The 25,982-nt window shown below is 48.2% G+C and overlaps 1 protein-coding gene across 5 annotated transcripts; it reads left to right on the top strand.

Moving 5' to 3' along the window:
- The first annotated feature begins 223 nt into the window (after positions 1-223).
- KCNE1 (potassium voltage-gated channel subfamily E regulatory subunit 1) lies at positions 224-11,538 on the top strand. Of its 5 annotated transcripts, XM_036880289.2 has the most exons (4): positions 235-840; positions 1,764-1,846; positions 6,090-6,302; positions 8,585-11,538. In XM_036880289.2, exon 4 carries the CDS (start codon positions 8,636-8,638, stop codon positions 9,023-9,025), a length of 390 nt encoding a protein of 129 aa, XP_036736184.1. In that variant the 5' UTR covers positions 235-840; positions 1,764-1,846; positions 6,090-6,302; positions 8,585-8,635; the 3' UTR covers positions 9,026-11,538. The 5 variants fall into 5 exon arrangements, 3 of the variants coding, with proteins under 3 accessions (XP_036736184.1, XP_036736183.1, XP_036736185.1); XR_008998397.1 differs by lacking the exon at positions 6,090-6,302 and having other exon boundaries at positions 224-840; positions 10,486-11,538; XR_008998398.1 differs by lacking the exons at positions 6,090-6,302; positions 8,585-11,538 and adding an exon at positions 3,051-3,928 and having other exon boundaries at positions 224-840.
- Positions 11,539-25,982: the final 14,444 nt, after the last annotated feature.

The following is a 25,982-nucleotide window of genomic DNA, read 5'->3' as shown; positions in this document are numbered from 1 at the left end:
AGTGGGCTAAGAATCCTAGAATGTCACACCGGTGGACTTAAAGAGCCTCCAACTGCCTCCTTCCCTTGAGAATACCCAGACCCAGGCCCAAGGAGAAGGACACTGGGTCAGACCTTCCTCCTCGGCTGCCTGCCTTCAGACCTCCAGCCTGGACCTTATTCCAAGCTTGCAGGCAGCCGCTGTGAAATTTTACAGGGGGTCACCTGGGCCAGGGCGCGGTTTGCCCCCTCGTGGCGGGAAAGGCGGTTTCCACTGCCCAGGGGTTTTGGAGAGCAGCGGCCAAGGCGTGGGTGGCTCCTGCGACGCTTCCTGCGCGCCGGGACCCCCACCTGTCGGCACCGCCAGCTCAGGGCCGGATACGCACTGCGTAAAAGGTGCTCAATAAAGTTGCTCCGAACAGATGCCTGGCAGTCACCGGGGTGTGGGATGCAACTGAAAACAGTCTGATCCGGGGTGAAGCATCTTAAAGTTACTGTTTGGCGGGGTGCTTCTCCCGGCGCTGGGCCGGGGTGGGGGTCGCCCGGACGGCCTTCCTCTCGGCCCGGCGGCTCCTAGCCTGCCTACCCGGACTCCCCGCAGGAAGGCACATCTGTCGTCGGCCCGGTGGGATCCGAGCCTCCCCGCGCGACCCGAGCGCCCGGCCCGCGTGCAGCGTGAGCGGCCGGGGGACCCGGGCGGGCGGAGACGCCGGGGAGGGGTTTGGGGGCCTGGGGCGGGGCCCGCGGCTCCTGAGTCCCGCCCGCTCCGCCGCGCTCGGGCCCGGAGGGCGCCGCCTCGGGCTGCGTCGTCGCGCCCTGCGCTCGGCTGGCGGACGCGGACACGTCTCTCGGCGCTTGACCGGTAAGTGGAGCCCCCGCCCTCGCTCCGCGCTCCGCGCTCGGGTGCGCCGGTCGGGCCACCGCGAGGGGCCTCCAGGGACCCGGCGTCACCCCCGGCGCGCAGCGGGCGGTCCCCGCAGGGGGAGACCGCAGAGATCGCTCGGCCGCACGCCTCCTCGTCTGCACTTACAGACCGCGTGCGTAGAAAATCATGTCCCCACCAAATAACAACGGCATTGCCCCGTTATTATTAAATTACAGACATTCTTGTAGAAAATTTGGAAAATACCTAAATACATCCAAAGAAAACTAGAGCCCACGATCCCAGTCCCACTTGGTTTCAAAGACCTCCAGCCCAGGCAATACTGGCATGCACACCCGGCCTCAAAGGGCATTTTTTGACCAGGAAGTTTCTTGGACCTTGGCACAGCGCCTCCCACCCATGGGGTAAAGGCATGGGGCATAGAGAACATTATTGGTATCTGATCTTGATTTTGGTAATTTGGGAAGATGTGGACGTTTTAGAAGTTGACTGAGTAGCAACCACGTCTGTGTATATGTGGAATCTATTACGGGTCCCATTGTCCCCTTCGCCCCATTGTTAAGATTGCTGCACATGAACAGATGGTTTATTTTGAGGCCATTATAAGTTAAGAAGGAGCCTCCGGCTCCATTGAGGAAGGGCCTTATTAGTAACCATAGCTGTCATTCACAGTCACCGTGCTGGGGAGCTTTGCTGTGATCACACAGTTGGTTTAAGTCATGTGTGATGAGTGAGTTGCCAGAAAGCGTCTTCAATCTGAGCTATGGATTTATAAGGAGGAGACAAAAACCTTCTGCGTCCTCTGGTCTATTTCTTGCTACTCATCAGAGGTGAGGTGAGCGTAGGTCTGAGAAAGTCATTCTCAATTTTCAGAATATTCCAGTATGTCTTGCTTTTGACAGGTTATTAGCAAGTGGATTGTTTTGAAGATAAAGTATCCTGCAAAGATACCGGAGGGCTCACTCTTGTCATCTTGTCTGCGAAGGTAGAGCTGGTGGGACAGTTTCTGTATGGTTCGGGGCTTTCTGCGAGTTGGTGAACATCTGAATGGACCGTTTACTCATTCATGCATTCATGCACGCATGCCTGCATCCTATGAATATTTATTGTGCTCTGACCATGTGTCAGACAACATTCTGGTCCTTGAGATACATGGGGAAAAACACATACAAAGATCTTTGCTCTCAAGAGCTTACATTTTGGTGTGGAAGACAAAAAATAACCAATGAACATAATAAATAAGAAAACTCTTACATTAGCAGGTTTTAAGTAATATGGCAAAAGAAAAGGAAAGCAGGATAAGGATTACTGGGAGTTAGGGGAGGAGGGACGAGAATTATGCTATACTGTTAAGAGTTACTGTCTTCAACCTTTTTAGAAATAAGGTGGGTATTACAGACACATAAATAACTGTATTAATAATACAGATTTTAATATACAAAGTAAGCAATACTAATAAAATTAATAAATATAAAAATAGTTTAAATACATAAAAACATGCTACACTGGAAGGTTTTCATTTGGTTATCCACCAGTTTCTTTCTGGAGTGTATTATACTTCATCAATTATTTTTGCTCTCACATTCACGTTGTATTAAATCTAATACTTCACATTCCCATCTGACTCAGCAAACCCTTATTGGGTCATTCTGGGCTAGAATGGGGACGAGGTGAGCAAGACAGCCTCTGACTTCCTGAGCCCCTGGAAGGAAATGCCCAGACAAGTCTACAAATTATTGCAACATAAATTAGAATGTGAGTGGCATACAAGACATTATGAGGGGTCAGAGAGGAGAGGGGACATCTGGATGGGGGTTCACACACAGGCTGCCATTAGGAATGGGCTTTTGGGGATCAGTAGAATTTTGACAGACAAATATGGTGGCCACGCGTCCAGAGAGCAGCCAGCACAGGAGATAGGGAAGCTGTGGGCTTGCTCCAGCCTCACAGAACCCTGTGGTATGGTCAGAGTAGAATCCATTTATTCCCAGTTTTCAGATGAGGAAACCAAGGCTCCCTGAATTTACTTAACTGCTGTTGGTGAGATTCCATCTGCCCCGCTGTGTGACTCCAGCTGCCTCCTGGGGTCTGGGAATCCTGCTGCCATGCTCGCCCCTTTGGGTTCCTTTCACAAGCTCATTTGTTCACATGTCCATCCCTCACACCCTGACACCCCCTGTCACCCACAGAGAGGTCCGGAAAGCTCCTCATCCTGTGACCAGACACAAGAGCCGCACCCCACATCCAGCAGGGAGGTGGCAGAAAGCCCTTTCCACGTCTGTGACGACGAGTGCAGGTGGTGCCTCTACAGATTTCATCCTGATTCCCTGAGCCCCTGGCCATGTCAGTGACTCTGCTTCTCACTGACCCCTTTTCTGCTAGGAGGTAAACATGTCTCCAGAATGTGGACATAGTGTTGTGATAAAGATGAAAATAATGCACAATTACTTTCGAGGAATATTGGCTCATAGAACTCTTGACTCAGGATCATATTCACCAAAAATAGGCTTATCCATCATTGTTTTTACCCTAATTCTGCTTCCTGAAACAAATAAGGCTTAATGATGATGTCAAGACTAGATGCTCTTCAAGGGGATGCTTAAGGATTGCTGTTAAGACTGGTAGGAATGTTATCCCCAGACTACCTTGATGAGTGAGCTAAGGCCCAGGGGAGCCCTGTGGTTTATCCAGGCCTGGGCTGACTCTGAATCTGACACCGCTCTTCCCCGCTCAGCCCCAGAAGCTATCCTCTCAGAAGGAAGCTCAGAGTCAGCCCCAGAAGCCTAGCCTGCTCAGTACATGCTTAAGAAGGAATGCGGGGTGGCGGTGCTAGGAAATCAGTTCTCGGAGCTTCCAGAGTCTTTGTTATCAGTGCTGATAGGACGTAGCTGGAACATGCCGGGGAAATGCAGAAGGGGTGGGGTGGCATATGCCAGGACAGTGTGACAGCACCCGCTGCCTTCTTCTCTTCTGGGTGCAGCTGGGGGCCTTACAAAAGCCCTCAGGGTGGAGGCCCCTTTAGCCCAGCTCAGCTGCCCCAAGCCTGTATCTGGAGTGGTTTCCAGCAAACCAGCACCTCTGGGCATAAGCTTTGAAGAAAAAAAATTGTACTAACCTTGACTGGGGGCAAATGTCTATGCCACATGAGGAGTCTCCAACTCAGACAAAAGCAGAAATTTCTAGAGAGCCTGCTCTCTGAGCCTGATAAGGCCAGTCTGAGATTGTTCAGCCCAGGCTGAGAATCGAACGGGTTGTGTTTGAAGCTGGACCTCCCTGGTTCCTGCTTTTGCCGCCTCTCTCAGCCCCCATTCTCCGTGCAAACGACAGAAAGCGCTGGCTCTCCCCAGCGGGGGAGGGGATCTTCTGATGGCACACTGAGGTCAGAAGCAGCCCCCATGTGGTAGACCCAGCTTTACGTAACACAAGTGGCTGGCTCCTCAGTACTTTGAGCCTAAATACAGAACCTGTCTCCCCTCTGTAAGATCCTGAGAATTCCCTTTTATATTAACAAAATGTGAGACTGTGGCTCAAAGATTACATTTTAGATGTGTTTGTGATAAGAAACATGACCTTGAGCAGGTCAGCTCACCTCCATGGAACCCAGTTTTCTGTAAGTTAAGGTTGTTGGAAGCTGCTTCCCAAGTCCATTTGAGTCCAGTCATCTAAAACTGTGGCCGCTAGGCAGTGCTTTGGCATTATAGCGCATGTGAACTTGGAGAATGGACAGAAATCCCAGCTGATGTGCAGACGGGGCTCAGTCACCCCACGCTATTAAGAGGCCACTGCCAAACTAATTTTGAGACTCATTACACAAAAACACCACCTGACCCAGCCTGCAGGCCTTGGGGGCAAGGGGCATTTAGCTTAGCAAAAGCAATACAGCAAATTAGGTGTAAAGTAAGAAAAAAATTCAGAGTTGGTGTTTAAAAGGCAATTGATGAACTGGACTTGTCTAGCCGGGCATCCGGCTTTGACAGGCTCGTCCTCATTCACGCAGGTGCCGGCTGCGTTAGAGCTGCGGCAGCTGAGGCTGTTTCAGTGGCGGTTTGAGGATTTCTTTCTGAAACTTCTCTTCAGACTACATCAGGGACGTGAAGATCAAACAAGAAAATCTGAAAAACAAACGAGATTTGAAAATGATGCTCTGAAATCATTATTTCTCTTCTTTTAAAATTGCTCTGGGTACCCTGCTTCACAAAAGGCTGATTTGGGTTAATTTCCTAAGTCCCAACCAAACCCCAGTGGTTCTCAATCTTGGCTATATCCTCTACAAATGAGGATGACCTGGGAAGCTTTGAAAAGTCCCAGTGCCACACAGGAAAGCAGACCTAAGACATCGTTCTTTGGAGATAGGATCCTTCTAAAGCTTCTCAGGACCTTCACTTCACCAAGTGGGGTCCAGATCACCACCATCCCAGCACCTGGGTATCTGTTAGAAATTCAGATTCTCAGGCTCAACCCCAGACCTTCTGGTTCAGAAGCTCTGGGGGTGGATCCTAGCACTCTGCATTTACCAGGTGACTCTACAGCAGGCTGAAGTCTGAGCACCACTGCCTTACAGCAAGGCTCAGGACAGTTGGACTGGCAGCTTTTCAAAGCAGCTGCCTCTGGTTGCTTCCCCTGGCTGCAGAAAGTCCATCTGGTTTTGAGTAATAGGTCTCCTCAGTGAACTCACCAATGTGAAAAAAGTTACTCTGAAGTTAACTTGCTGTGTGGAGCTCCTGGTTCTAAACCAATTAGCATTTGGAGATGGCGTGCCACGATTCTAGTCTCACATGGTCACAAGGCCGTAAGAAGACTCCAGCAGTAATTGGTGGCAGGATTACTTGCCAGTTGTGGTCACTCTGGGGTTTAGGAAAAAAATCACATTATCAGCTCAAGGCCTGTCTGTTTTCTGGGGCAGAGTTCTATGTATTCCTAAGTGGTTTCAAGTCATTTAAGAAGAAAATGTTGGCTGTCATGTTAGGTTTTATTGTAAAAAGAAAATGCTGGCTGTCATGTTAGGTTTTGTTTGTTGTTTTTTAAGAAAAAAATAGTTATTACCAAATGACACCTGCCTTAACCCATGGTTAAAACACTGGGTTTTTATAAGAACAGTACCTGGAAGTCTGTTGAACCCATAGAGCATAATAACTAACATATCTCTGGGCACAGACACAAAAGCCCAGAGATGTCAGGAAAGCCACAAACACATTTTTGTTCGTCAGTCATGACCGATTTCCCACCAGGTAAAGGAGAGGGCCACAGCGGTCAGTTACGGAAGAGCCAGACCCCCAAATCCCTGGGCCACTTGTTCTTAATGAGGTGAAAAAACCAGTACAGTCCCACCCAGGATGCCAAGGGTCACCACCACGTGCCACACTCCACGTCCGCCACTCTACGTACCTGGTTGGTGATCTGACAGCCACAAATGTTGGTGATGTTTCTCCCCTTTTCTGAAGGTAGGAAGACAGAGCTGAGCAGGCCTGGGAACCTGACGGGGGTTGTGTGGCTGGGAAGCAAAGGCCAGAATCCAAAGCCAGGGGTGGAGGTGAATTCCAGCCTCTGAGTGTGTTCTGGTCCTCCAAGCACACTCCCTTCTGAAGAGGGACTTAGCTACAGCTCTGGAAGCAGGTCATCTCTTAATTACTTAATCGGGTCATGAAGAACCAGGCCCCACCTGTCAAGAGGTGTTAAGAAGCTCATGGACAGGCGTGTGCTGCTGTGTGCCAGGCCGCGGCCCGGGGAGGCTGTGGGGAACCGAGTCGGGGACAGATTACTGATCGCCATGCAGTCGGCAGCGAGCACTGCGGCCTTCGAGGCTGTGGCGTGGGTGGCGCTCACGCAGCAGAACAGGCCTCAGGTGGAGGGAGCCGAGATGAACTGTCGGGCATTAGTGGGCACCATTTCAGAGTTTCATGGGCCAAGGAGCAGGGGCTGCAAAGAAGCAATGGTGTGCTCAGGACCAAGCAGGCAGCCATGGGCTGGCACACAGGGTCTGGGCAAAGTGGCAGCAGTGGAGCAGGAAAGGAAGATGGGGCTCCACATTTGAGCAAATAGTCGTGCTGAGAATGGGGCATTTCACCCCAAAGGTGGAGAGGAACCAAGGGATTTCTGAGCTGGGAACCGACCGGTGTTCAGTGAGGGTAGCACAGCTGCTCAGCTCACAGAGGCACAGAGCAGGAGGGGATGTTTGAGGAGCTTGGGGGTGGCTGGGGCTCCTGTGTCCTTGGCAGGGCATTGGACACCCAGCTCTGGTGCTCAGAAGGGTGCCTGGGGTCATGGCCATGTGGGTGAGCACGCAGAGGAGGTGCGTTCCCCCAGAGGGCTCAGACCGCTTGAGTCTGATCAGCCTTGGGCAGCCCCTTCTGCACTGAGGTGGTTGTGAGGCCTCATGGACTTGGCCCTGGGGATTTTGTCTCCCAGCAGGTAGTAGAGGCCAGTATTTTCCCAAACAAAAAAGTGAAAAAACCTGTTATAGCTTACCAGCGATCACAAGGCCACCTAGGTGGGGGGTTCAGAGCACACAGGCCCCCTGACAGAATTCCAGAGCTACTTGGAGTAACTTTTACAATTCCCAGGCCCGTTATACAGGTATTCAGGGAAAGTGATGGGACAGCTGTCACTTTCTGCATGGCCCATGCAAACATTCATTCAGTGGGAGGCAGTGGCCAGGGAGGCGACAAACACAACACAAGCTGGAGCACAGCCCAAGCCCCTGAGAGGGGCTCAGGAGGGTCGCACAGAGTCATCCCGTAGGAGAGGGTCATTTCCTCTGAGATGAGGTCCTGGGGTGGGGTGACCGTCTGCTGCACATCGCCACCAGGGTGCCTGACAGCACCTCAGCCTCACGCGTCACATAAAGTGCCAGGCACTAGCTGTACAAGATGTGTGGTTTTTCCAGGTCTGTAGGAAGACAGGGTGGTTGCACCCCTTTGTTTACAGAGTTAGCGGCCACAGCAGCGTCCAGTTCTGGGTAGTGGGCAGAGAGAAGCAGTGGGTGTGCCAACAGTTGAAAGAAAAGAATACAGGTGCCTGTGGCACCCTGAGGGGCTATGGAACCACAGTGACAAGGCTGCAGATGGAGGGAGATGCTCAGTCCCACTTATGTCTTGTCAGTCTGATGGGGCAGCTGTAACAAAAGACCTAAGATGGGAGCTTAGACAAGAATGCCTTTCCTCGCCGTTTCAGAGGCTGGGAACTCCCAGATCAGGCTTCCGGCAGGGTCTGGCTCCTGATGAGAGCCCTCCTCTGGAGTGCCTGCACGCAGTGCCCTCCCAGGGCAAAGACGGAGAAAGATCTCTCCCTCTTCTTGTAAGCCTACAGCCCTGTTTGCTTAGGACCCTACCCTTGTGACCTCATTGAATCTTAATTACCCCCTAGAGGCCCTATTTCCAGGTACAGTCACATTGGGGTTAAGGCTTCAATATGTGAATAGGGGGAGGGACCCAATTTGGCTGAGGCACATAAACTAAAATGCGCACATACAACACAATGTGTATATTAAAGGAACTCATTCTGGTGGTCGCCTATGGAGGCAGGGGTGGGCATGGTAAACGGAATTAAAAGGGAATCAATGATCAATTCTCAAGGGAGGGCATCGTGCAGGCCCAAGATGGCTCGTGCCCAGACCGAGGCATATGTCGGGGCACCCCTGTCACCTGATATTTTTTTAAATGGTGTGTCCCAGCGTGGATTTGGCCAGGACGTATTTTTTTTATTTCAGGTCGCACTTTTCTTTTAGAAAGTTTGCGCAGGAAGTTGGCTCTCCTGCCGTGGAACCTTAAAACCCAGGATGATCCTGTCTAATGCCACAGGCATGACCTCTCTTCTGGCCAAACTGTGGCAGGGAACAGTTCAGCAGGGCAGCAACATGTCCGGCACAGCCCACAGGTCCCCTGGAAATGGGGACAGCAAGCTGGAGGCACTCTACATCCTCATGGTGCTCGGCTTCTTCGGCTTCTTTACCCTGGGCATCATGCTGAGTTACATCCGCTCCAAGAAGCTGGAGCACTCCCACGACCCGTTCAACGTGTACATCGAGTCTGACTCCTGGCAGGAGAAGGACAAGGCGCGCCTCCAGGCCCGGGTTCTGGAGAGCTACAGAGCGTGTCATGTCATTGAGAACCAGCTGGCCGTGGAACGACCCAACTCACACCTTCCCGAGATGAAGCCTTCGTCATGAACCCCAGCTGGTTAAAATCGGACAAATCCTACTTGACCACCTGCTTTTTCTAATCATACACCTCTTATATTCCTTATTGTGTGAATGTGATTGGAGTTTTTTGCTATTGTAAGGGGTGAGGGATGCTCTATTTCTCTCAAATCACATTCCTTCCGTAATAGACAGTCAGCTGTTGTCCTGGAACTGTCCCTGCCTTGTTAATTTTTAGCAGAATCCCTGAGATCATGGCCTCTGAGAATAAGAGCTGTACTTCCCAGACTTCCTTGCAGCTGGCAAGGTCATGTGATGAAGCACTGGCCAGTAAACGTGGGAGTGATGAGTGTGATCTCTGACAGGTCCTTGGAAAGGGAAGGCTGTGTCCTCCACTTCCCTTTGCCCCCTTCCCAGTGTCTGAGCACAGACTGTGGGGAAGGACCGCACACTCACAGACGGCGGAGCAGCAGGGGCCTGGGCTCCTGGGCAACTGCAGGAGGGTCTCCCTGCCTTCCTGGTCACCTGCCAGCTCAGACTTCATAAGAAATAGAAACCAACTCCAAGCTTCCTTAAGCCACTGTTATTTTGGTCTCTGTTAAAGTTAACAGAATAAATATCCCAACTAACACACCTGCCTATGGGGCTGGGACCAACGGCATAATATTTGCATATTTGTCATAAGCACACACCCCTCTTGTGAAGGGACAGGACCTGCTCTGGCCCTGTCACTTTCCCTTTGCTGCCCTGGCTCTGTCCTCTCCCTTCCTGCTTCCACCCCTCCATTATGCCACCCTTCACACCCACACACCCACACCCCCCACAGATGTTCACGTGCACATGCACACTTTCTACTCACGCACCCCAATCTCAAAGGAACTTGCTGCCTACAGGACTGAGATGCAGGAGAAAGAACTCCCATTTCAGAATGTGTATCAGGGGAAGGTGCTTGGTTATCACAACAGGATTTATGTGCACCCACCACCCCAGAGCCAAGGGCAGGGCATGGGTGTGGGCAAGTGGCAACACATGGGACTGAGGTGGCAGGGCTTTCGAAGCAACGTGCCAGCTGTGGTTAAATTGTGTCACCCCAAGAGATTCATTCAAGTCCTAGTCCCTGGTACCTGTGGATGTGACCTTATTTGGAAAGAGGGTCTTTACAAATGTGACCAAGTTAAACGGAAGTCATTAGGGTGGGCCTAATGCAATATAACTGATGTCCTTAGAAGAAGAGGGAAATTTGTGCACAGACACTTGGGGAGAACCCCAAAGGATAAGACAAAGGGACAACAGAGGCACAGACAAGGGGTGCAGCTGCAAGCTGAGGGCTGATGCCAGAAGCTGGGGGGGGGCAAGGAGGGCCCCTCCCCTGTGGGTCTCTGAGGAAGCATGGCCCTAGGCACCTCGATTGTAGACTTGTGGCTTCCAGAACTGAAAGACGATGAGTTTCTGTTACTCTAAGCCATCTGGTTTGAGATTATTTGTTACAGCCACTGCAGAAGCTCATACAGTGCCTGCCACACTACCCAAGACAGCGCTTTCCTCTCAGCCATCTTCCTTACAGACAAGAGAGTCCTTGGAAACTTCCCTCAGAGACAAGATGCAAAAGGCATTGAGGTGGAAGTGGGTGGTCCTGGGAGCTGCTCATGACGGGAGAAGAAAGCCTCGGGAGCATGACCTGATCCACAAAACTCACAGAGAACGTGTGCCCCTGGTTTTGGCCTTCCTCTCGGCTGCCATCGGTGGCACAAGCATCCTGTGGTATCCTCGGATGGACAAATCAACCCAGACTGACTGCAGTCCTTCCTCACTTGGCAGATGGCGATTCCTCTGTGTGGCTATGGGACAGGGGCTTCTGGTGGGCCATCCCTGGGCAGAGCTCTGGCAGAGGTTAGTAATCGTCCTCAAGATGAGTGGTCCTTTGGATCAGAGTCCTTTGAAAGTCTAATGAAAGTGATGATTTCCATGAGAAATGCACATGGACACGGCATTCTGTCCAGCATCTCGAGAGGGTGGGGTCACAGGCTGCTGGAAGCCCATTTATGCCTGCTGGCATCTCCTGGCCCCTGTGTGAGTTCCCGGCAGGCTAGGAACGCGGGTTCGGAGAGGGACCCAGAGCACACGTGAGTCTCAGTGTGATTCACAGCGACACACTGAGTTTGATATTCCAGGCTCACTGGTTGGCTGTTCGTCACCAGGTCACCTTCCTCCACTGACATTCCTGTAACTTTGAAGGCAGAGGGAAATCCCAGGAGCTTTAATCCTCCCCATCCTTGAAGCACCAGGCATTCAGCTCACAGCATTCAGCTCACATCACCACACCCCTCTAACCCTTTATAAGCCACAAATGTTCAAACGCTTGTCACCATATTTTAGCATTTGATTTAACATGCTGAGGGCTTGTTTTATGCCAGGAACTGTGCTGGCCTCTTTAAAACTAGAATCCCAATTAATATTTTATATGCAATATTTTATGTGTTCATTGGAGAGGACAACATGCCTTTTGAGGAATTAATAAGATCTTTCTTAAAAATTAAAGTCTGTTTCTGCGATCTGTGATGTGTGTCCTCTTAATATTATGCCATGTTTAGAAAGTGGCTGTGAGTTCTTGAGTACTCTGGTGAGGTAGCCCCGAGATTGCCTGTGGGGGGCTAACCTCGGCCATGCACCCCGATGCCTGCAGAGAGAAAGCAAGGGCGCAGAACCAGCTACGGGGAATCTGAGCACAGTCTTGATGGACTTCTGGATTTTTAAGAGAACCCTTTAGAAAGCTGAAAATATGGATATTTATTTGAAATCTCTTAATTTTTAAATGTTGGCACCTAATTAAATTTTTTTAAATGTGCAGGCCAAACACAGTACAACCTTGAGCTGAATTCTGCCCAAAGATCGCCCACTTATGACCTTGGCTCTGAAGACAAAGAACAGACAAACACTTGACAGAAAGCAGAGCCCATCAGGCGACCCTGCCTCTGAAGGGCTACCCGCCTCCATGGCAGAAGCAGGTGGAGTCACTGCCAGCAGCTCCCTGACTGACAGACCCCCGGGCCAGCCCCGCAGTGACGCTGCATGGGGCTGTCCTCCTGCCCCAGGAGGACTCCCACCCCTCCCACTCTCCCGCTCAGACTCCAGGCCCCTCGCCCTGTCCCCGTAGAAGAGTGCATGGCAACTCCAGTTTTGCGTCCTAGACCCTCGGATCCACTTGGGGGAGGCTGCCCTGGACAGGTGCACCCAATCTGTGTGCAGACAAATCAGGTTTCTGAGTTTCCTGGAAGCCTGAAGTTGACCCGGGACTGTGGTAAATTCACCAACAAGAAACCCATCCCCTCCACCTCACCGTCTCCGGAGCCACCTGGCCTGGGTGGGCAAAAGGCTTTAAAATGTCTGCAAGTAGATGCACTGTGTGTGATTCAGTGGGTGTCAGCCTTGAAGAGCTGGCTCCGTGACAGGTAACCAGACCACGGCTGTCACCTGCTGCTGTGGGAACTGAGGCTCAGGGAGGTTCAGGGACACACCCAGGGTCATCCATTCTTAAAGGAGGAAGCCAGCTGGCAGGAGCTCTGCTCCTCCGACCTGCAGCCCTCCCTCCTCTGCAGCTGCCTGAACAGGCAGGGCTGCTGGGGGCCTATGAGGTGGAAACAGTCATCGCCCTTGGCCAAAAAACAAAGACTTAAAGTGAGCACTACAGGGGAGGGTGGGACTGTGAATTCACTGACTTTATTCCTCTATATATACTGCATCGCTTTTGTATAGTATATCATACAGTAAATCAGACAATTTACATTAAAAAGGGATCCTAATGCCTTCTGCTCTGTTGCAAATTACAAGATTATGGTTTAAAATATTGCTTTTGTGCTGACTTTTAATTTCAGTATCCCCTCAGGACACTTGTAATCTGATAGCAGCCATAATAAGAGTTAGAAATAAGCTGACAGGCAGAGAACACTGTTAGGGTTCCATAACCTTGGACTCTCCAGGAACAGCTGCGTTGAGCGCGGACAAATGCGTGTGGCACCCCCAAGAATACTCCCTGCCTCAAATCCACATTGGTATGATGACTTCTCTCCGGGCACAAACGAGACTAAATAAACACTAAATCAGACCAAGGGAGATAACCAAACGCTATGAGGACTGGGAGACAAAAGAAATGGGTACTCAGCCATGAATGGATTGATAAGGAGAGGGAAATTCTTTAACTATAGACCCTCAAGGAGGTTAAACTTCTATTCACTTGGCAGGTTTAGTGAGACAGGGCCCACCGTGGGCACTATTATGAACCAGGAGGGTGGCAGCCTAGAGAGAGAGAAGCCCTCTCCTGGAGGGACCTTATGAGGCCCATTCTCTGAGCCTCTCTGGGGCCCTGGGGCTCAAAATTCCTGAGAAGCTGCTAGAACCCCTTCTCCCTTCCTTTGTAGGGGAACCTACTCACCCCGACTCTCTTTTCAGGAATAACTTCTTATCCTCTTTTGCAGTCCTGGGAAAATGATCTCTCACCCAGAACTAAGCCCCTTCCAGGTCCAGGTCTGTGACTGCTCATGCTGTGCATGGAGAGAGTATTCCCCCTCAGGTAAGCTCAGGGGACCTCGGGTGTGTGACCACATCCTCCTTGCCCCACTAGTGAAAGGGGGATTTCTTCCCCAGGGTTGTGGGAATGGTGAGTACACAGCATCTGGACAACTGACAGCTGCAGCAGTTTATTGGTTTCAAATAGTCACAGCTAGAGAGAAGGGGACACTGCGTGCCAGGCAGGCCACTTGGGGCTGCTCTCGGGACAGAGCCTGCTCTGACTGGTAAGAAGGGGTCTGTGGCTGGGGGACCTCATCTGTGGGCGCAGAGTGGGGAGTGGAACTTACAGGTAGACCATTCGGGTCCCACAGGTAGGTCTAAACTGCCAGATGTCAAGGCAGCACATAATTTGGAGCTGTAATTTTGGGACATGCACCAGCACTGGGCCTGGCCAGGCACGATGTGCACAGTGTCTGGCACTGGGCTGTGGGGGGCAGTTGGGGGGTGAAATCCAGCCCCCACTCTCCTAGCCAAGTTCAGGACTCTGGAGAGGGACTGTGACTGCCCAGCAGAAGTGGTGCCTTTCTCCAATTTGCTCAAAGGACACTTTATGGGCCTGTAGGCTATGTCACCACCACCAGCTTTGACTCTCGTGTCCTTTGCACCTTCCCCACTGCCTCTGAGGGCCAAGGATGCTCAGCAAGCAGCCCACAAACAGGATCGGCTGCAGACCCATCACCACAGGGGCCTCCCCAGGATGGGGAGAGAGGGACCCAAGAGCTGACCCGGTGTAGTCATTTCATGCCTTCTGGTGGCCCTGCAGAATCATTCCTGGAGAGAGAACCCTGTGTGAGATTCACAGATCCAAGCTGCTTTCCTAAAGAGACTCGGCGAGTTTGGGTGATAATAGACCATTTGGGTGTCCTGGTTTGGATACTGGCACAAGAAGGGGAAATAACATGTTGCTGCTTGTCTAAGGCTCACCCAGAGCAGGGCCTGGGTCCCTGCACCCCACTTCCCCGGGCCTGCTTGCCCAGCGCTCTCTCCCCACTGGGCATTTCCCCGTCACACCAGGCAGTCTCCAGAACAGGCTGCTCTCTTGGAGTCCCAAGGCAGTGCAGTGGGGGAGAGCCCAGGGGAGTGAGCTGGGGCCACTGCACCCCTGGGTCAGGAAAGATTCCCCCAGGACAAGCGAGGGGGCTCCTGGGGGACCTGGCAGCCAAAGGCGTCGGGGCAGCATGAAGAAAGGAGAATGCGCCCTGCTTTGCAGGAAACCAGGAAGATCCTCAGGAAAGAACCCCGGGTTCCAGGGTGCTTTTTAAACAGCTTTTGTGTGAGAATTCAGTGAGTGGTTATATTAGTTTCCTAAGGCTACGTAACAAATCATTACAAACTAGTGGTTTAAAACAACAAATACTTATTTTCTCATGGTTCTAGAGGCCAGAAGTCCAAAATGTAGGTGTGGACAGAGCTGAGCTCCCTCTGAAGGCTGCAGAGGAGGATCCTTCTGTTTCGGGTGAGTTCGTTCTCCTCGGTCCTTGTCCCCGCTGCAACAAGGAATTGAAAGGCAGAGACACAACGGCGAAGCAGAGGGCAAGTTTTACTTGAATTCCCTCCAAGGGAGGAGCGGGCCGGCGTCGAGGCAGACCAAGGCCCTGATCCGTTAGGCAGGAGGCCCACATACTGCATTCTGGGTGGGGGATGCCTCTTTGACTGACCAGGTGGGGTTACTCGATTGACGGGTCCACCTGCACAGTCAGCCCCCTCAGCACGCCCTTTCCCACGAAGAGGCGTGTTTGGTTCTCAGTTTCGTCTGACTGCGCCCACGTTGGGATCAGGTTGGGACCAGTGTGGCCTGGTCCCCACAGGCAAGGAAGTTCTCTCCCTGCAAAGCCTTTGCTGTCTTCACATGGGACCCCCTAGCTGGGCAGGGTTTGGGTGGTATTTTCCTCTCCCTGGCTGCTCATGTCTGCCTTTCTACCTGACGCTCCCCAGTGGCTCCCAGCGCTCCAGGGCTTGCAGTCCTGCCCCTCCAGCCCCTCTCCATCCTCACATGGCCTTCTCCTCTGTGTATGTCTTCTCTCTTCCTCTAAGGACCCCAGGGGCAGGATTTAGGGCCCACCTGAATCCAGGGCGATCTCATTTAGGCCCTTACCTTATTACATCCGCACTGACCCTGTGTAGGGGCACATTTTGGATTCTGGAGGGACATAGATTCCTTTCAACTCAGTTCAGTGATTCTAGACCAAGGGTTCAGAGCACTGCCTGGCGCATAGTGAGCACTTATCACATGGGCAGTATTATTCGTTCTTTCCAAATGAATAAACCCAATTTATGAATAATAAGCCCACTACAATAAACCCAGTTGTGATTTTTCTCGTGTGATGTTTTCATATCCATTCTCCTACTCAGCAAACATGCCTGATCATTTATTTTGTAGCTATTAGTCTAGTTGCCCTGCCATTGGGAAAACAGAAACCTCACTATTTTGACAGAGAAATTCATACAAAGAATTAGTTAAACAGGTGTTAAAGAACTAAAGAGGCCAAAAGGGAAATTCAGAGATACTAACTGTGGGGAGCAGTCCACAAACAGAGCAAAAGGAAAAGGGGGGCTGGGGGCCTCATGACCCTGTCACTGCTTTGCCACCATCTGTCTTATAAATCCTTGCACAGGCTGCCTGAGCAGGGAAGTGGAAGCCGGATTGTTTCTTTAGGGCTGCAGTGTAAACTACCCTGTGGGAGCTACCCTTGGAGGTTAGGGCCACCTTCTAAGGCTGTAAGCTGGACACATACTATACTGAAGCCTCCTGCCTATTTTACTTTAAAGGGTGACCTTTCTGATATTTGTGGCATCAATGGAAAAGAAAAGAAAAATTCCAACATTTCAACTATTAAGCAAGTCTCCAAGAGCTGACAAGACTGAACCCCTCCAGTCAGGAACCTGTGATGCAGAGAGATGGTGAGGTCATGTACTCAAGGACTGACCCGGCATTTAAAGGGAAAAAGAAAGGAGAAAGAAACACATCTTCACACAGTCAAGTCAAAGGGAGGGAGGGAGGGAGGGAGGCCCACGTGAGACCATGGAGGAAATGAGGCCAAAGAAGCATTTTCTCTATGCACCTGTGTTCATAGGACCTTTGAGAGAAATTGAAGTTGGGTGTGTTTTGATGCAGCCAAGTGAATATTTAATGACACATTTTTTGAGCTGATTTCTTGGAAGACTTTGGGGCCTTACACAGCACTGAGGCATTCAGTGTGGCACTCCCTGTGTTCAAAAGCTTGTACCTTTATTTAAGTCACAAGATGCCTGGACATACTGAAACTGGAAGACTCAAAGTGGGCATGCTAAGTGAGCAGCCAGCGGCCAGTGACCCTGTGCACACCACGCTGCTAGACTCCATGGGTCAGAAGACTGCAGAACATCACACTGCCAGCAAGGCATGGTACCACTGGATTTTAGAGTCAGGGATGAACATTCTAGACTGGGGTTTGGCCAACTGTGGCCCACAGGCCAAATCTGGCCTGCCACCTGATTTTTTTTTTTTTAATAATTATTTTTTTATTGAAGGGTAGTTGACACACGGTATTACATTACATTAGTTTCAGGTGTACAACATAGTGATTCAACATTTATATACATGACAATTCTAGGTACCAGCTATCACCATACCAAGCTGTTACAATATCTTGACTATATTCATTACATCCCGGTTACTTATTATTTTACCATTGGAAGTGTATACTTTTTTTATTTTATTTTTTGTGAGGGCATCTCTCGTATTTATTGATCAAATGATTGTTAACAACAATAAAATTCTGTATAGGGGAGTCAATGCTCAATGCACAATCATTAATCCACCCCAAGCCTAATTTTCATCAGTCTCCAATCTTCTGAGGCATAACAAACAAGTTCTTACATGTAGAACAAATTCTTACATAATGAATAAGTTACATAGTGAACAGTACAAGGGCAGTCATCACAGAAACCTTCGGTTTTGCTCATGCATTATGAACTATAAACAGTCAGTTCAAATATGAATACTCATTTGATTTTTATACTTGATTTATATGTGGATACCACATTTCTCTCTTTATTATTATTATTTTTAATAAAATGCTGAAGTGGTAGGTAGATACAGGATAAAGGTAGAAAACATAGTTTAGTGTTGTAAGAGAGCAAATGTAGATGATCAGGTGTGTGCCTGTAGACTATGTGTTAATCCAAGCTAGACAAGGGCAATAAAACATCTACGTATGCAGAAGATTTCTCTCAGAATGGGGGGGTGAGGTTCTAAGCCTCACCTCTGTTGATCCCCAATTTCTCACCTGATGACCCCCCCTGCGACTGTGCCTGTCTTAGGTTGTTCCTCCCTTGAGGAATCTTACCCGTCTCTCTGCCACCTGATTTTATAAATGAAGTTTTACTGGAACACAGTCAGTTTCATTTAGATTCTGGTCAAGGGTGCATTCTTGCTACAGAGGCAGAATTGAGTCAAGACAGAGATCATATGCATCACAAATCCAAAAAATACTCTGTGGCCCTTAACCGGAAAGAAAGTATGCTGACCCCTGTTCTAAAACCATTGTGAATTGTTTGATTATGTTGGCCCCGCACAACCCTGCGGATGCCCACTGTGGAGCGTGCATCTACAGCAGCCACAGGTGAGAGGCAGCGTGGACGCCCTCTGAAGCCAAACTGACACAGGCCCTGGCCGAACATACACCATAGCTCTTCATAGAAGTGAAACATTGTTAACTTTAAACAGAGCAAAGAACAATTTTATTTAAGTAAAAAAACATGAGTTTATTCAGGAACAGCAGAGGAATTGCAACTGGGGACAAGCAAGCTCAGGCAAGCAATAAGCAAGCCCGAAGAGGCAAAGGGAGAGCCAGCTACTACCGGGCTCTAGGGGGACACTGGGAGGCTTGTTCGGAGCAAAAGTTGATCCGAGAAGAACAGGAGTTGGAGGCTGTTTGTGGCAGTGTCTGTTGGTTGCAGGGGGTGGTTAGTACATTGTTACTGAGGCAGGGAGGAATCTTCCTTCTCTTAAAGGCAGGAGATAAATTCCTATGTGAAAAGTGCCCTCCCTTAACAAAATAATTATCTTCCTTCTTGCTGTGTATAGGTTGCAAGGAGGGATACTTAGGTGAGAGCTCCTCCTTCAAGGCTTCCCAGCTTCATTTTAAACAAGGTTTCCTTTGCTTATTTCATGGCATAGAATACCAGAATTTGGATTTTTAAAATAACTACCATTAGGCCCAGAATTATGCATTTTACAATTCTTTGAATACTTGTGTGTGAGTAGGTGTAAAATGCCGCTGTGCTAGAAGACACATGCAGTGACCCCATAGAAACATGACTGTCTCATCAGCGCCCCCTACTGAAAACCCCTGGGCTGGACACCCAGAGAATCGGGCTGGTTGTTATGACAGCCTCTCGCCACAGGGGGGCAGCGCACCCACAGGTACCGCGGCGCCCCCGCATCGCAGGAATCTCGTAGGACCCGAGTCTCTGCCTTCAGCGGGCTCTCGAAACGCGGCTGGAAAAAGGAGGTCTAGTGCGTTAGCATCAGGAGATCCTACCCTGAATTACTGAGTCAGTAACTACTGCGATCACTGAATCAGAGGGAGAATGAATTACTGAATCCCAAAGGGCTTTTTTTTGGGAAAAGCCAGGGCCACCTGCACATCCAGTTCTCTGGCTATTTCTCTTACACAGGGGACACTTCTACAAGAAAATGCAAATCAGGAACAGAGGTGGGAGCCTAGGGGTTCGAATTTAGAATGTTCAAAAGCAAGAATGGCAAACTTGCTCACGTAGAAATGACGGGTTCCCGGCAAAGAGTTAGTATGTTCATTACAAACTCTTCACTCTTAAAAAAAGAACAGATTTGCCTTTTCAATAGGTAATAGACACCTGGTTAAAAAGAAAATTAATTAATCATTAAAAAGGATACTGCCCCAAAGCACTGAAAGCATTCTAAGCTCTCCTTCCAGAGAGTCCATGCATACACAAGAATATGTGGCTTTTATATATAAATGGTATACACAACACACTAATCTGCATCCTGCTTATTTTTTTGCTACTCAGCAATATGTTGGAGATTGTTCCTCATTAGCACATAGACATCTGCTTCACTCTTTTGCTTGAATAGGACCCCATTGTATGGATTTCCATACGCTCTTTAACCTGTCCTCTCTTGATGGCCATTTAGATGGTCTCCAAGTCCTTGCTGCTGAGTCTATCCTGGAACTGTGCTTACACTGAGTCCCCAGAGTTCCCAGGAGATGACTGAGAGGTCAGAAGGTTTGTATGTTACAGAATGTTAATAATACCAATTACCCTCAATAATGATAATAATATACCTGACTTCGAAGAGCTGCCACTGAGTCAGACACTGTTCTGAATGCTTTGTAATCTATGGTGAAGGCACTGTGGATAGACCCACCTTGCAGATATCTTTACTTGTCTACTAGTAGTAAATAAGTTCTCTGTGGTTTTAATTTGCATTTATGTTATTATGAGAGAATGAGCATGTTTTTATCTGCTTTGAAGACATTTGTACTGCTTTCTCTGTGACTAACTGTTCATGTCTTTTGGCCATCTTTCTAGTGAGTTGCTGACCTAGACCTATTTCTTAACGTTAAAAGCCTTTTGAATATTAAAAAGTGTGACACTTAAGCTCTATAAATACTTCCCCCCAGTTTATCATTTATTTATCTCTCAACTCTGTTGATAGCATTTTGCTTTTGCATGAAGAAATTTTTAATTCTTACTTAGTTGGACATATCAGTCTTTTGTGATTACGGACTTGGTGTCATGCTTGAAAAGACTGCCACAATCTGGAACTATAAAAATAAATCTCCCATGTTTGTTCTAGCTCTTTTATGGCTTTATTTTTAAAAATTATAACAACTCCATCTGGGATTTATTTTGGTGTAAGTATTAAAGGAGAGATCCAATTTTACTCTTTCCCAGATGCCTGCCCCATCATCCCATGCATTTATGAGATAACCCATCTTTTCTCCACCAATTTGAAATGTCCCCTTTATTTTATACTATTTCCTGAAGGTTTTTGAGTCTGTTTCTGGACTTCATTTCTTTAAGGGCGTTCTATTCATCGATCTGTTTGTTTATATGCTAGGATCAAGCACTTTTAATTTCTGTGGCTTTACAATACATTTTAATTTCTTGCAGACATATTTTATTACTTTTTTCCCCCTGGGATTTTTCTTGGTTATTCTTTTTTTTTTTTTTTTTTTTCTTGGTTATTCTTGTGTGTTTAATTTTCCATATACATTTTGATATGAATGGGATATGACTCTCAAAGTCTTTTTTTTAAATAAGAAATCTAACAGATTTATTTACCTTCTGTGAGAGAAGAGGTAAGCCAAAGAAAGGAAGTTCACAAATGCAAATACCTTTGCGGAATCAGGTTTCAAGTTAGATGTTTCTGCCAGGGTCAACAATTCAGTAAGATGACCAGTTCGAATGATAACCTTTGGAGAAGTTCAAGTTACTTTTCTCAGGGCAGAGCAGCAACCTTGGAAATCCAAGTGACTTGCAGACTCCCTTTTCAGGCTGACACCTGCAAAGACGGCTGCTGCCGGCTCCTCCCCGCAGCTGCAGGAGAAGAAGGAACATTTCCTCCTGATTTTGCTGGGATTTTTTTAACCCTAAATGCTGGTATTCTATTCATTGGTACTCAGACAAAGAAAGACGGGCTGAAGAGCACAAAATATGTCATTGGAAAGGAAAAGGAAAGAATGAAATCATTAACAAACGGAGTACGGGCTCAGAATATTTGGCATTTGGTGTCCTTCTGGAATACAAAATAAGCAACACCACCACAAAACAATTAAAAATCTCTGTTGATGTTTTCATTGGAAATATACTAAATTTACAGATTAATTTGAGAGTTGTCATCTTACACAAGTGGGTCTAAGTATAGGAAATATGTGCATTTAGCCCAGTCTTCCTTTTACTCCCTCCGTTTTTTAAATTTTCTTTGTATGAATCTTGTACTTTTATTATACTCTTGGGTATTTTATCTTTTTGGTTCCTATTGTCAATGGAATCTTTTCTTCCATTGTATTTACAAAGTTATTGCTGTTAATACAGATTTTTGGATATTGATGTCTTTTAGTATTTCTTTTGCACCCATTCAGCTTACTGAATTATACTACTGTTGCTAATGGTTTTGCAGTTGAGTCTCTTTATCTTACCAATGATACAGTCAGTGATAATTTTTGCTTTGCCCTCCAGATCTTGTGCCTCTTGTCTAATTCAATCAGACAATTCTCCCAGTACACTAGGAAAGGACGATGGTGGTAATGGGTGATTATGTCTTATTCTTCACTAGATTAGTGCTTCCAGTGTTTCATCATTAAGCACAAGTCTAGTTTCTGACTTGATATATATTTCATTTAGCATATTAGAGAGCTATCTATCTTGTTATTTATAGGGATTTTAAAAATCAGGCTGGAATTAAAACTTAGCAATACCCATCATCTATGAATGATGGATATGAAGATGAACACATTTTATTTCAATTTATTCATGTGGTATATCACATTAATAGATTCCCTACTATTGAACCACTCTTCTGTAATTGGCATGACTGCATCTTTTTGTGGCATTTATTCTCTTAGTGCATTACTGGATCTGCTAGCCAATGTTTATTTTGAATATTTACATCTATATTCGTAAGTGGCGTTGGTCTGTGGTTTCCTTTGTGGTGGTTTTACCAGGTTAGGTTATCACTGATCCACTAGCTTCATCAGAAAAATTTGGAAGTTGCCTTCTTTCTCCATCCTCTATAGCAGATTAAAAGCAGTATTCTCTAAATAAAGGTTTAGTAGGATTCCCTCGTGAAAAAAAATTTGGAAGTTGCCTTCTTTCTCCATCCTCTATAGCAGATTAAAAGCAGTATTCTCTAAATAAAGGTTTAGTAGGATTCCCTCGTGAAACTGCTTGAACTAGATACTTCTCCGGGCAGGTGACTTCTAGCAAGTTTTTCAGTATCTTCTTAGGTAACTAATATTTTCTGATCTAAAAAAATCTCATTTGGTCAAGGTTTTTCTAATTTGCTTGCACAGAATTGAGGCATCATCCCTTTGATTTTCTCTACATCCATGGTTATTCCATTTGTAATCCTTATTTTGTATATTTGTTTTCTCTCCCTTATTAGGATGAGCAACAGTTTATCCGTTTTATTTGTGTATCCATTTTACTTAAGTACTCTTTTTTTTTACCAAGCTACAGTGGGAAAGTGGCAGCGCAGTTGACTCCCGCCTTTCGCCAGTGTTTTTCTGCCTCGGCTCCCCAGGGCTGAAGACGGGGAACAGGAGAACCCCGAGGGAGCAGCACGGTCTTATTTGCCCTTCTGTGGTGTGACCCGGCAGCAGGCAAGGGTCTTGAGCTAATGCCGTGTCCGGTGGGAACATTCTGTCAGCGGGGCAAGGCCGGTGCTCAACAGCGGCCCCATGTGGCGACATCAGCGGAGGATCACTAGGGCCAGTCCTTGGCTTGGCCAAAGCCCCACTCTCCCTACCCACGTGGACGAAGTCCCCGGGAGTCCTGGTCAACCGGGAGGCTTAAGAGAGAGAAATCCAGGATTTCCTGCTGACCAATCAGCTGAAGGCTCAGGTAGTTGGGAGAAGAAATGAGGTGTGACTGCGTCCTTGGAGTTGTCCTGTGATCACATATATTGTCCTCTTTAAAGCAGAGGTTCCGAGTGGTGAGGTGACTTGAGTCCCTGCAGCCCCACAGTTAGGAGGTGATCAAGCCCCAAGCTCTGAACAGAACCTGGGTCTTCTGGCTGCAAAGGCTGAGAGCTTTCCTCTGAGCCTCCGTGGACGCAGTCAGTGGCATTCAATGCCCAAAAATGTTGGAGAAGACAAATGAAATTAAAATGAAAAGCAAGAATGACACAGAAATTGAAGACCTTTCAAATATGCAAGACATCGTTTAAATGTCCTTAGGAAGTTTGTACTCCCTGCAAACGCAGAAAGATCTGGAATCTGTGTCCTTGGCCAGGAGGGGTTATGAGAGTCCTTTGGGGCAAAGCAAGGAGGAATCTCGGTTGCTCTCCACTGGACTCCTGAACTGTCATTTTAAATGTCCTTTTGCATTTCAGGGTGTCAGAATTGGTTGGAAGTGAGCATTTATTTATTGACAATTTTTAAATGCCAATTCTGGCATCCTGAGTTGCAAAGTGTTTGTTTCTGAAGAGTTAAGTCCACATCATTGCTCCCAATGTAGACATCTTCTAAGCTGACTGGCTCTTCAATGGACAAAAAAAAAAAAAAAGGAAACCCCATGGACCTCTGGGAAAGTTCTATCTCTAATGTCTATGGAGAGAGGGTGTTGGGGTCCTCTCACCCTGAACTGTAGCTCAGACAAATATTTACTGGGTGAATGGATTTGCTTGATTGCATTTAGGTCAGTATTTGTCTAGACCGAACCAGAAGGCCCAAAGAGACACACGCAAGTGGAAAGGAAATTCTTGGCTCTTGTGTTGTGAGTTGTTCCATTTCACTGTTATGTAAGCATTCAGGAATGACGAATTATTTGCATCATCCACACTGTGTAAGAGGCAGGCAGCTGCCCAGCCCCTGTGACCATGACCCATCCCCACCCCCAGCAGGGCCCTTTTCATTAGATGGGGCCATGTGGCCAAGCCATGACAGAATACAGAAACCTTTTTTATGAAGTAGCATTTTTCTATGTCAGCCTTAAACTTTGAAGAAACAATATTGTAGTATAACACGCTGCAGAAAAGTGAATGCAGCATCAGTGTGCAGTTCTGTGAAATCCCCAAACTGAGCAAACTGATGACCCAGAACAGGACCAGCACCCTGGAGACCCCTCCATGCCCCTTCGGGGCACTTAGCCTCAGCTGAAGGATGGCCATTGTTCTGGCTTTTAACATCATAGTTTAATGGTGGCCAACAAAGAGGGTGCCAAGGTCATGGATAAGCCTAGGCAGTGGCAGACTACAATTCAACCCACAGGGCAAGTAAGTGATCAGAAGATTCATGGGAGCTGGGGTCCAGCTTGAAGGTGGCCTTCAGGGTGTGGAAGGAGAACAATTTTGGTGTCAAACATCCCACCTCTGTTACTTATTATGCTGAGTGACATTGGGCAAGTCACTCCTCTGAGCGTCTTGTCCTCTTTAAGTGGGAATAACACCCCTGCTTTTCAGGGATTGTAGAGTGGAGCCAAGCAGAGAGTACCCAGCACAGAACTGCTTCCTGACCTCATGTCCTTCTCATAGTGTGGGTGAGACAAAGGGCATCTTCCCTTATGTTGCCCTGACTTTTCGGGAGCTTATCACTCTCCATATTCCCTTGCTGTGTCCTGCTCAGCTGAATGCTGCAGCCTGGCCTCACGGGTGACTCACTCCCCGCAGCCACCAGCTTCCCAGGTGTGCCTCCCTCTCCTAGGCCTCCTGGTGTTGGCAGCTGCTGGCCAGGCACCTCCATGGGGGTGGCACTTCTCCATGCTGCCCCAGGCGTCCTTCCTGCCTTTCAGGGGCCAGAGGGTATCGGATCCTGCTGCTCCTCCAGCTTACAGGTGAGGAAACTGCAGCTCGCAGAGGGGAGGGGACTTGCCTGGGGTTACACAGCAAGGTCACAGCTGGGACCAGAGCCCTGACCTAGCCTGTCCTTGCTGGTGGTCGTTTATCATGCAGGGTCTCCTTTCTGCCCTTCTCATGTCACCCAGCCAGTGCTGGAAGTCCCTGTCTGCACGGCAGAGCCGTGGTCCAGCCACCCCAGAGCAAGAGACAGCAAGAGCTTGAATAGAACTTTAACAAAGATTTCCATTTAATTAATGGGGCTATTTATTATTGAATGGGGGGGAGGCAGCATGCACACACACACACTTAAATTTATTTATGCTCATGACAAATCTACAGTGAGAGTTCTCCCCCCAACTCCTGCCTGCATCTACCCAGTTCTCTCCTGCCCCAAGTAACTCCTGTTCTTGCTTTCTCGGGTATCCCAAAAATTATTATATCCAAATAATATTATTGACAAATAATATTACATTGTATGGATAGATCACACTTTATTCCTCTTTTCCTTAGTGGATGGGCATTTGGATGGTTTCCGCCTTTGAACGATTATGAATGATGCTGCCATTAGCATGGATGTGTGCTTCCATTCCTCCTGGGTATATACCCAGGACTGAAACTGCTGGATCACATGGGCTATTTTATAATTTATTTTCCTAGACCCCCATTGATGGGATTTTGATCAAATTGCATCTTAAGAGTCCATAGCCCTCACAAATTTGGCAGGTCATTGTTATATAGGTGAAGATGCAGAAGAAGTCAGGCTGGAAACAATGATCGCATTGAAGAACATGCCCAAGTCTTACAACCTTTCCTCCCTGTGTTTTCTTCTCCCCCAGACTCTTACTGTAGCACTTTCCAGGTAAATCTGCTTCCATTCCAATGCGGGCTGTGACTCAG

Source organism: Manis pentadactyla, chromosome 1 (genome assembly GCF_030020395.1).
Source record: "Manis pentadactyla isolate mManPen7 chromosome 1, mManPen7.hap1, whole genome shotgun sequence".
Taxonomy (NCBI): Eukaryota; Metazoa; Chordata; class Mammalia; order Pholidota; family Manidae; genus Manis; species Manis pentadactyla.
Note: the sequence above shows the minus strand (reverse complement) of the source record. Positions and strands in the feature narration are given on the sequence as shown.

Excerpts from the sequence above, each read along its gene's own strand:
- KCNE1 (XM_036880289.2), top strand. The coding sequence starts at position 8,636 with ATGATCCTGTCTAATGCCACAGGCATGACCTCTCTTCTGGCCAAACTG.